At 37.2% G+C, this 16,271-nt stretch overlaps 1 protein-coding gene across 5 annotated transcripts in view; it reads left to right on the top strand.

Moving 5' to 3' along the window:
* The window catches only part of LOC128156852 (uncharacterized), a 35,181-nt gene that overhangs the window by 15,543 nt on the left and 3,367 nt on the right, over positions 1 to 16,271 (top strand). For 4 of the 5 annotated variants that reach the window (XM_052819162.1, XM_052819165.1, XM_052819161.1 and 1 more), the window contains exons 3-11: positions 4,314 to 8,846; positions 9,823 to 9,849; positions 10,308 to 10,632; positions 10,782 to 10,911; positions 11,020 to 11,074; positions 11,264 to 11,454; positions 12,139 to 12,251; positions 12,965 to 13,109; positions 13,320 to 16,166. In XM_052819162.1, the coding sequence (XP_052675122.1) occupies positions 4,314 to 8,846; positions 9,823 to 9,849; positions 10,308 to 10,632; positions 10,782 to 10,911; positions 11,020 to 11,074; positions 11,264 to 11,454; positions 12,139 to 12,251; positions 12,965 to 13,109; positions 13,320 to 16,166 (8,366 nt within the window). The remainder of the gene's footprint in view (positions 1 to 4,313; positions 8,847 to 9,822; positions 9,850 to 10,307; positions 10,633 to 10,781; positions 10,912 to 11,019; positions 11,075 to 11,263; positions 11,455 to 12,138; positions 12,252 to 12,964; positions 13,110 to 13,319; positions 16,167 to 16,271) is intronic. The other variant, XM_052819166.1, reaches the window with a different exon arrangement.

The raw sequence follows: 16,271 nt of genomic DNA, 5'->3' as shown, positions 1-16,271 counted from the left end.
ATAAATCTTAGTTATTACAGGTCCTAACTTCACCAAACTTGAATGGATGGTGTGTCTTATGATACAGATGCACCTGACAGGCATGGATGCTGAATCTGAGCCATAGGTTGCGGATGCTGGAGGAAGTTAAGGTTTTAATTGCTAGTGCCCTCTGATGATGATATCTTAGTTATTACTGGTCCAAACTTCACCAAACTTGCATGGATGATGCGTGTTATGATACCAATGCACCTGATGGGCTTGAATGCTGAATCTGAGCCATAGGTTTCGGATGCTGGATGAGGTTTAGTTTTTTGGAACAGGTCACATGTTTTATAGATGATAGCTTGCATAGTTGATTTAACTTTATTATAAATTAAATGCAGAGGTTGCTTTATATGCAGAGCCTGATCTCCATTATCAAGGATGCTAAAGAAATCTCCTACCTCACTCAAACCAGCTCGATAGATAGATGTGTTTGTTGATAAATGATATAACATGATTCCTATGATATAGTATTGTATGATATGAAACAATATTGTTTGATATGAAACAATATGATATCATATGTTATATTATAAAAAGTTATACAATACGATATGATATTGTATCAATTTTTTGGATATTTTATGATATGATATTGTATCATGATACTGTTATGTATAGTATTGTATATTATGATACAATATTGTATAATATTATATTGTATTTTTAATTTATTATTTTATCACATGATACAATTACATAAGATATTGCAAAATATTATATTGTATCCTATGATACAATATTGTATATTCTATAATATTGTATTATACAATATTGTATAATATGATATTGGTTTCAGTAATATAGAATTATATCACATGAAATTGTATTATATGATATTGTAATATTATATAATATTGTATCATACGATATTGTATTATATGATATTGGTTTATATGATATATTATCTTATCACATGAAACTGTATTATATGATATTGTAATATATATTATTGTGTCATATGATACAATATGTATAATATAATAATGTATTTTATAATATTTTGCTTTATCACATAATATTGTATCATTTGATAAGATACAATGTTGGAATCAAATTATATCGTATTATATGATATAATATCATATAATGTATCAAATATGTTTCAGTGTCATTCAATACAATATCATACAATATTATACAATATAATATGTTTCAATGTTATGATGTATTATGTAATATGATATTGTAATATAATACTATATTGTATTATATTTTATGATATTGTATTATGTGATCAAATACAATAAGGTATAACACAATACAATGTCATATCATACATTACAATATCATATCTCATTATTGTTTATTACGGTATTTTATTGTTTTATATGATATATATTATAAATATGACATGATACAATATTTAATTTTATATCATTGTATTGATTAACATATGAACATATGATTATCATAAAAAAATTTTATCAGATGATATACGATATTTTGTCAAAACAGAATCCATGAATATCCAAGATCATAAAGTATGATTTTCATATAAAATGATAAAGGTGGTCTTATGAAGGTGATGTCTCATAATGGTGATGCTCCGTCTTGGTGAGCTTAGTAATCTATGATTACCTATGTTTTAATTACTAAAAAGATAAACACATTAATAAATACATTGAAAGTTTCAACTGTATTTCTTAAAAATATGAAAAAAGTTTTTTTTAAAGTATTTTTTATTTAAACAGGCAATTATTTACGCCTTAGGTGATAACAGCTGTAGGTATATAACTGTACTTAAAACAACACAAGCCAACACTGAGTTAAAGAGGCTAATTACCAACCCTAATCAGTCAGTAGGGGATAAAATCACTGTCATTTTATTTCCAGTAGCATTTAAAAAAGTTTTTGAGCTATAATTAAGTTGTATTGAGTGTTTAAAAAATATAATGGCGTCCAAAATCGTAAGTTACAAACTTCAAGAAAGATAACTCTGTTTACAGAAAACTATTAAAAAACATGGCGTCTAAAAGCGATCTAGTTGGATTACAGAACAGCAATTTCTGTTTAATACTTAAAAATTAAACACAAGAATAATTGCTGGTCTGCTTTAAAAAAATAAAGATCGTTTTATAATTATTCATAATTAATTACACCTGAGGTGATAATAGCTATATTGGTGGCTGTAGGTGGCATGTCATCTAAAACAACACAAGCTTACGCACCACTTTTAAAAGGGGCTATACCATCTTAATCAGTCAGTTGGGGATCAAAATCACTATCATTTTATTTTCAATAGTATTTTAAATATTTTTAAAGCTTTGACAAGTTTTTATTAGTGTATCCAAAAAACAAAAAAAAAACGGCGTCCAAAATCGAAAGTTATTAATCCAGGATAGATGTCTTAACAACAACACTTAAAATGCATTGCATCTAGAAATGATAACAGAGGGGTCAAACACCAATATTTTTTTATCTACAATATAGCCTAGTCATGCTTGATAAAATGTGCTTTTTTGATCGACAATCTGTAGACTGATTTTCAGAAAAAATAACCTGACTTATAAGAGGGTCAATGGCAAAATCTTGTAAATGAACCTGAAAAATGGCAACCGACTTATAGGCGAACAATACTTATAGGCGAGTATATACAGTAATGCTGTCTTGAAAACAAAACCTGGCTAGATCCATGGTTTCACTACATCTGTGTTGATACATACAAAACAAGCTTGTGTGTTCCTCTTAGATAACTTGATTGGAGTTACCGGTAATTGTACCAGTATTCAGTTATCATCTACAACACTCCTCTCACCTAAATCCACAACTAGCTGTCATCAGCTCACCTGAGTCAATATGAAATCCCACTATCTCATACCTTACCCACCCACTTCTTTTTTATGAACTGACAAATAATAAACGATCCTCAGATTTCCTACCTTCATTCATATAATATTTACTGTAAAGTGTCGTATATAATACGTACTCTTGTATAATATGCACTCCCCAAAGTTGACCAAAAAATGGCGAAAAAAACCCCAGCAGGTCCTATTTATAATACGCACCCAAAAAATAGCTAAATCAACTGCCATCATTTTCCCAAAAACTATAGATGTTTCATGATAATTTTATAATCCATGTGCAATTTCTTTAATTTTGTGATCGGAACATAGCACAGACGATGAACATCGACAGCCGCCATTTCTCCAAATAACTATCGATGTTTAATTAATGATAATTTTATAACCCAAGCGAAATTATTGTAATTTCGTGATCGGAACATGGCCCAAGCGATATTAGAGTCAAAGTTCTTACAATTTTACTTAAAAGAACGGCATGATTTACATGGGCAGTATCAAATATCATTTGACACTTCGTAAAGAGTTTCATATACAACAGCGGAAAAGTTGACGATCATCATAAGTAGAGAAGAACGGCAACCCAGCTTAGTGCATGAAAGTAATAATGTTTGCAGATATAAACCAAAACAACATCAAAAGAAATGATTCAATTGATTAATTATTGTCAAACTCTTTGATTGTTGTCATGCACTTGAAAACACCCTGTGAAGTCCGACACAAGACAGGTGCATGCTTCCGACACCGGAAATTGATAAACAAACATTGACCACACGCCAAGTCAACAGGTGGCTGCTTACGTAATAGCGAATACACTGGCGATATTTAAACTTGTTTGTTGCAAGGAATGGAGTTGAGAGAGGATAAATATTTCAGTACATGGAAATAAAACTAAGAATACGGTATACGGTACGGTATACACTCATACAACTTGCATAACACGCTATATCAGCAGTCACTTATCCCGTGGTATCAAGAATCATGGCTTGAAAAAATGGGGTAAAATTTTGGTCCTATGTACAATATGCACTCCCCACTTTTGATCAAATCTTACCTGAAAAAATCAATGATATTTGATACCGCCCATGTAAATCATACCGTCCTTTTTAAGTAAAATTGTAAGAACTTTGACTCTAATATCGCTTAGACCAAGTTCCGATCACAAAACTACAGAAATTGCGCATGGATTATAAAATTATCATAAAACATCGATAGTTTTCAGGGAAATGGCAGCCGTTGATTTTGCCATTTTTTGGTTTCATATTATACATAGGACCTGCTGTTTTTTCGGCAATTTTTGGTCAACTTTGGGAGTGCATATTATACACAAGTGCATAATATACACGGTACTCTACGGTACTTTTAATATAATGCCATTCTATTCATTAAAGCGCTTTTTACTCGAATGACTGTTTAGGCCAATAGACCTCTGAAAGTGTAATCAGGATATCGGCTGATTAAACTTGTACTATTTCTATGTATTTTCAGATTTGTCAGAGAGTATAGACAGACCATTTGTGTCAGTCACTAAACTGGAACCAAGAAGGAATGATTTACAATACATCGGATCAAAACCGAAATCCAGCCCACCTAACCAGGAACCGACACTCAAAGACCTCACAGACAGCCCAATAAACCAGGAAACAGGGCTCAACACAAAAGGCTGTCTAAAGCACCAAAAAAAGTTCTTAAGCATCAAAACCTGTGAAGATAGTTGCAGACACTGTGTCAGTGTATTTACAAGTGTTAAAGAAGCTTTTCAGACTCTATCAAGAGAAGGACTTTGTGAAACCCCCTTGGTTTGCCTTGAAAATGTCTTCAAATCAACTTCAGGCCATATTAAAGCGGTGAACATAGCAGATGTGAAAAAACTGATGAATCGTTCCCAATCAGACATTCAGAAGCAACACCAAGAAAACTTTGAAGCAGAACTGAGAAAGAGGTTACAGAGGAAATCCCCTGTTGAAAATACCTACAAAGATTCTTCTATGGAGGACACAGCTGACAGATGTCTTGATGTTTATTGTGACACACCTGTCAAGCAGAATCCAACTGGGAAGGGGAAAGCTAAAGGAAGAAAGAAAGCCATTGATGGTGAAAGTCCTAAAGCCTCCCCAGTGAAACAATCTACTGCTGAAAACTGTGTCGCTGGTAATGCAGAGGCTTCTGATGGAACTTATGATCATGGAGCGGAGGAAGACAAACAAGTGAAAGGCAAGAAGAAAGGAAAAGGGTCACCCTCTAAAAAGAGCAAGACTCCTGTGGTAGATACTCTGTTTGGGGACCACACAAAGAGCACACCTGAAAAACAGGTTACTAAAAAAAGGAAACCGAAGGTGAAAATTGATCATGGGACACCAGACATTGAAATCGATTCTACCTCGTACACACCTTCACCTGATTCTAGTAACAAGAAATCCTCTTTAAAACTTTCTGCATCTGGTCTATGCACACCTAGTTTGGGAAAAGAGTTGCACATACAAATAAACCACAACGATTCTGCACATTCTAGTACTTCTCCATCAAAGGACTCCTCGTGTTTAGAGCCTGCAGGTAGCCCCTCCAATCTTTCACCTTCAAAAGAATTGGGACGAAGAATCAGAGCACCAAATATGAGGTATTCTGATGATATTCTTCTCCTGCCGTTGAAGTCTCCTAGAAGGAGCAGGTCTCCAAAGGGGAGTGCAGAGAAGGAGGGTTTCCCTGGAACTCCCGAAGACTCTCCCCGGGAAGGTGTCTCTCCTGAAAAGGGCAAGAAATCCGAAGAAGGCCAGTCTTCACAGTTATATTCCTTACTGACTAACAAAGCTCAGTCTAATAAAGTTGTGATAGAAAAACCTGTGTCTGACCACAAACAAAACAACATTGATACTTCTTTAAAGGGAAAAGACACTTCCCCCAAATCATCTCACTCCAAGTCATCCCCATTGACAAATGGGGTGGTTGATGGTTTAGAAACAAAATCTGAGAAGTCCTCTGAGAAAACTAAGAAGAAAAGAAGGAAGAAAACTGATAAAGGGACTGCAGATGCTCCAAAACCCAAGAGTACAGCAAAATCTGAGAAGAAATTAGAAAGTCCTCAGAAAGTAAAAAGTTCCAAGTCTGGAGCTGTGAGAGTTCTTCAGTTTGACGAGAATGAGGAGAAAACTGAAAAGTTATCACCAGAAGAAGATAAAACAGTAAAACCTAAAGCTCCAGGAAAAGGCAAAAAAATTGCAACTCCTAAAAAACCAAAGAAAACCACAGAAAAGGGTAAAAAGGCTGTGGCAAAATCCTCTCCTGGAGTGTTAGAATCCAGTTCAATGAACCAATCAGCAGACATGTCAGAACTCAGTGAATCCAGATCTGGGAGTGTAAATACCCCTGCAACATCTGCCCATTCAGCAGAAAGCGGCGCCTCAAAATCTTTCAACTTATTTTCCTTGATAGCTAAAGTAAAAGACAATATGAGTTCAGTGACATTTCCAGAGTTTGCTGATGAAGTTCTTTTGATAGCTGAGGAGGAGGATACCAGCAAGGAAGATTTAAATGAGAGCAGTGAAAATAATTCAAAAGCAGAGAGTGAAAATGCAGAGTACAATCCAGATAGCAGTGAAATTGTGGATGATTTCTTCTCTGCTGACTTTTTGAAAGTGTCTCCAAAACGTCTAGTAAAATCACCTTCCAGGGAAGCACAAAACCATCAGGAGACAAATGTAAATGAGGAATCATCTTCAAAACAAAGTTTAGCAAAATTAGAGAATATTCAGATGAAGAAGAATGTTTCTTTAGATACTGTGAATGATGATACTGTGACAAGTTCAACAAGTCAAGTTTCCCCTATTCGAACAAAGACTTTAGATGGTACTGCAAAGAAAGATGATTGCGTCAAGAATAGTAGTTTAGAATTATTTGATGAGAAAAAGTTGGAAGAATCATCCAGTTCCATTGATCCAACCGCTCCTCTGACGATTGATACTCAGGAAAGACGAAATATTTTTGATGCAATCATGACAGATTATCCATCTCCAAATAATGTAAAAGAAAATTCAGAGAGCTCAGAAAAAGAAAGAGAGAAATCGGAAATGGATGAATATAGCAGTAATTTACAAGCTAATTGTGATAACAAAACTATATCCCCAAAAGTCAATGACAATTTATCAATCTCCCTACAAGGTGATAAATCCATTATTGAAAAAATTCAGGTGAAATTGGGCATTCCTGTGGAAGAGTGTTCTGAACAACTCAAGAGTAACAGTAAATGTGATAGTCCTAAGAAAATGTTAGACACTGGAAGGAGTCCAACTAAACCCATCCCATCACCTGTGAAGAAAAGAGTTCCAAGCTCAGCTTTAGATGAGGAGAAAGAACATAACAGTACGAAAGGAAGTTCTGACTTTGAGATTGTTATGGATACAGTTGATGATCAACCATTGGCAATGGAGATGGACTCTGATTCCACACCTTCTCCCCCTCCAGATGAAAGGGCTGGCTCTGGTCGGCCTGTTCCTAGAATGTCCACTCAGAGATCCACAAAAGAACCGGCTCCTCTCAGTGTTCTCAGCTCTGTTGAATCGGAAGTCAAGGACAAGATGTGTGCTTTCACCAGCACTTCTTTGAATAAATACCTAGATACCAAAACCAACAGGAAAGTTAAACTCAGCAGACCTGTAAAACTGAATGATTCAGATGAACGTCTGGTGGAAGACTCGGAGGATGAGATGGAAGATGTGACTGAAATGCCTGAGCAGTACAATGAGTTTTCAGGAATGATTGAACAGTGTGAACCATCTTTTGATGAAGTTGATGGAGTGTTGTTCACTTCGTTTTCCAATGAGGAAGCATTGAATGCTCATGTTAAAGTGGAAAGAAAGTCAAAGATAGGCAAGAATGAGAGCATTTTGTTGGGCATGGCTAGAATGAGAAATCTGCGAGAGAGGCAAAATCAAATTAGGAACAGTGTCCATCAGAAAAAGGATGCCAGATTAAAAGCATTGAAGGAACAATATAAGATCAACCAAAGTCTTCAAGGAATGCACCTTGTTCTTATGAAGTACCAGAGGCTCTTCAAGAGGGAGCTTATTTTGCAGCTTATGGCCAAGGAACAAGAAAGTCCTGGAAGCATTAGAGGAAAAACTCCCAAGAAAACCTCAGACATAACCCAGATCAAAGGATGGAAGCACAAGTTTGGAGCAGATGACGACAGCCTAGATATGAAAGCAAACATGGGAAAGCTCCACTGGAGAACAGAAGAGAGGCTATTAAGGAATCATGACCCAGAGAAGCTCAAACAGATGGGACTGGAACTAAAGAAGAAAAGGAGGAAGAACCTTGTTTTTACTATCAGGAAGGGAATGTCAAAAGGTGACCCTAGCAAGGGGGACAAGATGGAACTTGCAGCTCAGGCAGATGAAGAAGGAAACATCATGGAAGGTGAAGTGGAAAGGCTGGATGGAGAAAGCAGCATAGGTCAAGAACTGATTGAAATGGGATATGAAATCATAGACAGTGAAAAACAGAAACTTAGGGACAAAAAGCAAAGGGAAAAATACAAAAAGTATCTTATGATAAAGCTTAAGCTTAATAGTGAAGATATAGATATTCTTAAGAAGCTTGGTGGTCAAAGGTTAAGAAGTGCATTAAAATCAGAGAGTCCTAAAAAATTACCCCCTCCACGGCCCCCCATCTCTCAAGGTACAGAGGATGGCGACAAAGATGGTGAGAACACTAAAGAGAGCACTCCTGAATCACCATCCAAAAAGAAGCGGAAGAGGAAGAAGAATTACTTCAATATCATCACTTTAAACAGCAGCATGGCAAATGCAGCAGTGAGTGCTTTACATTCCAAATTCGTTGTGAAGAAAAAGAAAGCAAAGGCAGTGAAAGCCATAAAACAGGAACCAGTGGACCCAGATTTTGATGAGAAGAAGGAGCAGATAGAGGGTGAGGCAGCAGGCAATAAGGCTGAGAAAAAGACAGAAGAGAAGAAAGATGCAGATGGACAGATGAAAGAGGTCTTTGACAAGATGTGTGACAAACCAGGTATGATGTTCAAAAAAGCAGATACACTCTCTACTAACAACTAGCTTTCATTCATGCTGCCGATGTGTTTTTATTTTCTGTTTTCTTAACATGAAATATTGGAGTATTTAGTATAGATAGATGCTTTTCCTAGTTTGCACTTCATCAACTTTACAGTTTTCTCACCATAGTATCTCTCTTCAGAGCAACTTTCTATCTAAATATATTCATAAATACAGTGCAATTATCATCTCAAGCATCTTTGAAGTGATGCCATTAATAATTGATAATCTTGTAAATCACATTGTAATAATCCTTATTCATTTCATTACATAGTATTGATTAAAATTAAAAGGATAATGATGCTAGGCATTGATAAACACAATCTTCACTTTTTTCGACTGAATTGGGTATTCGCTCAGGAATATAGATCATAGCTAGCAAGATATATTGGTTAGCTGGTTAACAGGAAATATTGTATTGCAGTGTATAATTTGACATTTTGCTGGGGAATAAATTAGGGCAACTTTTGGGGTCATAAGCTGTCTTCTCTATCTCACATTCTGTACTTACACAATGATGCAATTCTAGTAATTAAAATTTTAGTGTGCTACTATCAAAACACTAAAATGCACCATTGTTAGCATATATGCAGTAAGGTAGTTTTCCAGAATATTTATCAATGCTGCTATGAATAATTTTAATAACAAGGGGGGGGACCAAAGTTGTGATATCCTATTCTTCAGTTGTTTTGGTATTGATTATTAAAAACTTACAAAGATGATCAACTCCATACATACTAACAGTGTCTTAAATTCATGCACTGTAGATCACTTGTACAATAGTTGTATATTTTTGTTACATTTTACGCTGAAAGATTAGAAGTAGTAAACATCAGATTGTACAAGTGATCCACAGTGCTGTAACATGTCATTGTGGCATCTCCCTGACTTGACTGGTTTGATGATTGTTGCATGATTTGCCATTTTGATTGCAGATGACTGTGTGATGTTGTTCAAAGGGGGTACGTCTGTTGCTTACATTTCAATCAGAGATTTCACTTAAAACTTTAGTTTTACACCACTAGTTCAGTAGTTAGAATCCATAATCTGGAATATCTATTGACTTCTCTCAATGCTTCCATTTATTTATGTAATTAATCTTACTTCTTTTGAATAGAAAAAGTTCATTTTTTTTTTTTCACGTAAAAAACTAAATGTGTAATTTGATGTTTGTTGTTTGGTCTTCATCCCTGGCTACTGGTTTCCAAGGTGTAATCCAGTTATGGTATTGTGGTCCCTAATTTCAGCAGTAACTTGATCTTTGTAAAAGGTATTCCATTGAGAACCAGTTATTATGCTAGCATTCATTGTACAGCATTTTGTGTGTGACCTGCTGGTGATTAGTGCATGAACTCCCCTTGCTATTGTGACCTCTATGTACTTCTAGATGTCTAATAAAATGACCTTTGACCTTTTGCAGGTTGTCGCTATGGTTGTATCTGTCACCTCTGTAGATTCTCAGGGGAGTCGTCTGAATCTCTCGACAAGAAAAACGCAGAGAAAAAATGTACGAAGGAGTACTGCCGCCTTGGGTGTATCTGTGATGACAGCCATGAAAAAGTCGGGAAACAGCACTGTGGGAAACCGGAATGTATGATAGAGTGTACATGTGAGCAAGTTCCCAGTGGGCGTAACAGTCGATCATCATCCCAGGGGGAGAGGCTGTCCAGCGGAGGAAACTCTGAGGATAACCAGTCCAACCCACCGGAAGAGATCTCTGCCAAGAAGGGCGGGAAAAAGAATGAGTAAGTTTGCTGTTGTATTGCAGAGTTAAAGCAAAGGTGCATCTCTCCGAATTAATTCAGAAAAAAGTATGAATATCCAATTTCTGATTTTAGCAAGTAAAGCCTCAAAACCGTTAAGCCTTGAAATGATCACATCTTTGATGTTTCAGAGTAATTCCCAGGAGAAAATCAACATACAGACTAGCCAAAAATTTGGATGCTGTAAGTCGGAAAGCCATGCTGGTGTACGAGGCCAGTGAAAAATATGAGACTCAGAAAACAAGGAATCGTCGCAAGCAGGTACAGTAGATTTATTTACTGATATATCTAAAGTTGACATCGGAGGAAGGGCACTAAATATTGTGTTGTTGATTTTGTGATGAGCTGTGGACTGCTGTTTGTTTGTAGGAGTTTGGTGATGGCAGCACTAACCCTCACCCTGATCCCAGGCCACTGTCACAAGGTAAAACTAATTTGCAAATGGTTTATACAGATAAAGTACCACCAATTGAACATCAAGCATTAATATATAAAAGGATTGGTTTGGGCTAAAAAAAATTCACTTGATCATATTTCATTAAACCTTTCAACATAACTCTTACATTCTCTTTTATTATGCTTGGATACCATTGTTCTATAATTTTTTTTACAGCTTCCTCTATCCCTGTTACATCAGTAACCACCTTGGGTTCATCTCTCCAGAGGAAACCTCCGGTTACTCTGGTTCATAACACAGTTCCAATACAGCCCAAGACAGGAGGGGCCCTTATCAGTGTCCCCCAACCCAAGACTGTACAGGCCACACAGTCGGAGCTCTTACGACGCTTCACAGAGAACATTAAGGTACTGTAAACGTATTATATTTGGCGTGTACAATATTTGGCAGAATATGATTTTTCAACAAGTTAGCGTAGATTTGATTTAGCGCATTTCTGAATGAATCTATTTATCTACTTATATATTTTACATTTGGCGATGTACTTGATTTAGCGGACGCCGTATTCCGCCAAAAACGCTAAGTAGAATACACAGACAAATGTTATACGTTTACAGTAATTACTGTTTAATCAGTAGAATTTGTAGTGGCTCAATTTTCATAGTATTAGTGAATAGCCCTCACCCATGAAGTCACATACTCATTAAAATCAAATTATAAAAGACAGATCAGGAATATTGTCCATCATTAATGTTGTGAATTTAGCAATATATTGTTTTAAGATTAAATAACAAAGATTTAATGATAAGGAATTAAAACATGACATTGATAGCGATAACTCTCAGTTTATTGTTGTGTGAGATTATTTAAAGGCAACAACTCTCAAATGTTAAACACAAATGCATGCTAAACTGTGTTCATATCAGTCATGATGAACATTTATTTAATCAGACTACAATCATTATTATAACTAAGATAAGATAGATGTAAATTGTAGGTAAAAGTTCAAATTTGCATATAATAAGGTTTTGTAATTAATGAATATTTGAATTGCCGTCCATTCTGATTCAAACATTTATGATTATTTATAGCCTCAGAAGAAGTCTGATGACACAGAGATGGCGCTGTTTGATTCGGACTCGGAAGGGGAGGATGTTCAGGAAGTTTACTCCTGTGCACGTGTGGATGCACACTACTACAGAGGGTATGTCATTTACAGGAAGAGAAATGTTTCAGGGCTCAAAGAGCATTCATTGGATGAGCTTATCTCTGAACAATCATTTATTAGGGTGATTTACAGAATGAAAATCATAAATATCCAAATTTGAATTGAAAAAAAAAACCCAGTTATGTAAAATTTCTTAAAACCACTTGATTTGTAATTTTTTAAATCAATATTTCTTGTGATTGCAAATTAGTCACTAACTAGGCCCTAAAGAACTATATATGATATGAGTTAAATTTGGCCCCCATAATTCGCCATTTTTAAAAGTGTTTCTGGTACAATAAAATGTATGTTATATTTTAAAGAGTTGATGTAAATTATATTTTTCACCTATTTATTTGATTTCTTTGCACTCACTGGCAGTATGACGTCAGAAGTGACGCTATTTCTATAATTCAATCAAAATCGGTCAAAAATTGACATTTTTCTTATCTTTTTATAAATGGGAAATATAGAGCCATTTCAGGCCCATGTCATATATAGTCCTTTAGCAGAAAGATGCCTTAGGTAGAAGGTATTAATGGTTATCAGTCAGCAGTACAAAATCCAGTGTATTCAATGATTTTTCTTTTTTTTACAAATTTGCTTGTCAAGTAAATTTGTTTAGGAACAAGAACAAAAATAAAAATACTATAACCATTATTGATTTCATTGTTTGAAGTTATTTCAAGAAGATATGTTTATTTGAATAGCTCTCACCCTAAAAAGTGTACCTGTGGTAAGGACCACATTCAGAGCCGTGCGGTGTCATCACAGTGTCTACCACAAAGCGGCGGTGGTCAGTCCGTCAGCAGTGGATTATCAGCTCTACAACAGAGATTGACTGGGAAGCACCTGGTGTGTTCAGTGTCTTACCTTTTTTATAAATACACATGTATATGTATCTCAAGAAATTTCTGTTCACTTGATAACATTATTAAAAAAGGCATAAATTCTTTGTCATTGACATGTGAACAGATTTAAATTTGATGTACCGGTACCGCTATGTATAAAAAGCATTTTCAAATCTTATGACATGGATGTTGAAATAGTTAATTGTGTTTCCAGGCTGAGGCTGTGTGGCAAACTCAGTGGGTGTGTCTAAAGAGCAACAAACCCCCAACAGAAAACGAAGGACAGGCCGTCAAACTCCTGGAGATCCTCTCCAACTGTAACTGGGAGCCCCACAAACAGAAGATCCTGTCCCGAATCTCCCGACAGATTAGCCAGGTGCACGGGGATGGGCATACACTAGCTGATGGCTACCCTCCTCCCTGCCTGATACACATAGGGGAGTTTGAGATTGAGTTCCTCCCAAAATCCAGCAAACCTGCCACCATTCCTCCAGAAGTCAGGAGCAACATGCCATCAGCCATATTCTCTATCCGAGTCAGGATTTCTCTCAGGGATTTAAATTTTCCGAAACTTTTCAAGGCTCTTCCTCTGGCTTGTACACCTAAAACCAAGACTATATCTCGCACAGTAACTTCATTATCCCAGAATGTGAATGTCACAACAAGTAGTGAATCAGTGAACAAATCTGGCATGAATGTGACGGGAATTTCTGGGTTCAGTCGCCTTCAGATCAACAAACACTCCATCCAGAAAGATGTGAACTCTTCCTCAGACAGATCTCACCTCCATCCTTTTTCTGCACAGCAGATGAGTCACATGAAACCTTCCCAGCTCCTTACATCGATCCAGACCCTGACAACATCAGTGCCCTTGCAGAGTAGTAGTGTTAGAACTCTGGCCCCTAATACAGGGACCCTGAGCAAGGTCCTGTCGGCTGGTCCCACTGCCTCACCCACCATTATTGTGTCATCTACAGTTGCCGAGTCCATTTCTACCACTTCCTTGATATCAACAAGGATTCATTCCAGTGTTTCCAGCAGTTCAGGGAAGGCAGGGACTTCTCTGCTCCAAGCTTCAACCTCAGCCAGTGCTTCTGCTCCTCAGCAAAATCTTGTGATAAATTCAGAGAGACCATCTCTAAGTATTCTCTGTACCGCTCAGGAAGTGAAATCTACAGCTAAGGAAACTGAAACTACTTCTACAACAGATGCAATATTACCTTCATCCTCATCGGCCCCTGTTCCAACTCATCTTATATCAAATCCGATCAATGTTATTGCTACCTCGGTGGTGACTGTCACCACATCAGTCACCACAGGTAGGCCAGTCACCGCCGTGAGTGTAGAGCAGAGGGCTGTGTCCCTGATCAGACACCCTCTTAACCAGGCACCACAAACGGGCGTCAATAAGACGACTCTAGCATCCCTCCAGTCTGTCCTACAGAACAAAGCAGTCTCCTCCTCTGCTTCCTCAATAACAGCAGCTAAACCTTTAACTACACCATCATCGACACCTGTTCTTCCTACTTCTACATGCACCTCGGAGGTAAAGGTCCCAGGAAATAACAATGCTATGCAGGTCCATGATCTCCGTCCTCCTGCCAGCCTTAGTATTGCTCAGGTGCAGGAGAAAGTTTGTGTTTTAGGTCCCAAATCCTCCCCTGTGACCTTACTGGGTCCCTTCACTTCCCCCTCAAGTATTCCAAAGGTCCTCCCCCAGATGAAAATAGTCCAGTCGTCTGTTGTTGACAAAGATGGAAAGCCGGTCATTCATCTTGTCCCATTTACCGGAGCAGTGGGTGGAAAAACCTTACCAATGACAACAGTCATAAAGAGCTTGCCAGTAGGGAATGCAGGGGGACAGCAGGCAGATACCACAGGGGTGATGAAGAATCCCACCAATGTGTACACACTGTCAGATGTCTCCACCACTACAACCAGTGTTGCTCACATTTCCAACACATCAACTACAGTCACTCAGAGCACTGCCCCGGCCATGTCAGAGAAAGTTCAGGGACCTATGCTGCCTCAACACGGAGATCAAATTCTTCTTGTGTCTAGTGATGAAAATAACATTAAACTGTTGAACAAACTCAAGAAAAATGAAAACAGAAAAAATCCCAGTGACAATAGCATCAAAGCAGAAGAAAGCAAGAAAGTGGAAGATGAAAATAATGCTGGGGAGAATATTGATCAGTCTTCTGTTTCCGTGAAAAGAAAACTGGACGATGAGCCAATGGAAGAAAGGAAAAAGGTGAAAACAAGTGACAATGAGGACAAAAAGTTGGCTGATGTGTCCAGTAATGTGAAGGATAGTAATAGTGTTCTGGCTAAAATCCTCATGTCGGACGCAGTGAAGGAAAGGTACACAAAATACAGGGATATCAAGGCCGACAATGTAAGGAATGAAGGGGAGATAAAACAGGAAGTCAGTTCAGAGTCAAACAATTCCAAGGTTAAGGAAAATTTGAAAGGCAGCATAGAAAATATTGAGAAGACTCAGGATGCAGACTTTGACAGTGACTGTGGCAGCCCTGACAACAGGCATTCCCAAAATGCAGCGGAACTAGACTCCAGCTGTGATAAAAGCGATGAGTCTGATGCGACTGTGGTGGGTGGGATCGATGCAGAGCAAAAAGAGGCCGAGGGAGGAAAAATAGAATCAACTGTTGAAAAGTGTACAGAGGACCAGGCCACCGGTAGTAAAACAGAGGAAGTGTATTCTGAGAAGGACCATCCTGAAGTCATACATATTCTGGACTCTCCTGTGAAAAAGCCTTATAGTAAACCTAGTGAAGAATCCAAAATGAATATTGTATCAAATGAAACCGATTCTTTAGCTTCCAGTACAAAGGAAACGCTCAAGCGAAGGCTCTCTCAAGAGGCTGAGACAGATAGTGGTAAGAAACCGAGAACAGAGGACGAGGACAGTCAAAAGATGAAGACTGAAGAGAATGCTGAGGAGAATGAGGAGGAGCTGTGTATGACTGTTGAGGACACAGATGACATGGCTGTCATTATTCCCAATGAGGACTGTGTGGAAATTGTCAACTCCTCAGATGTAAGTACACATTTTTATTACACTTAACTAATGGAGAAGCCTTAAAAAATAAACTCTACTTGCTACAATATTTTAGATACATGTAGTTATTGAGCTAGAGATTAT

This window comes from Crassostrea angulata, chromosome 7, assembly GCF_025612915.1.
Source record: "Crassostrea angulata isolate pt1a10 chromosome 7, ASM2561291v2, whole genome shotgun sequence".
NCBI lineage: Eukaryota > Metazoa > Mollusca > Bivalvia > Ostreida > Ostreidae > Magallana > Magallana angulata.
The sequence above is the reverse complement of the archived record's forward strand: the minus strand, read 5'-3'. Positions and strand labels throughout refer to the sequence as shown.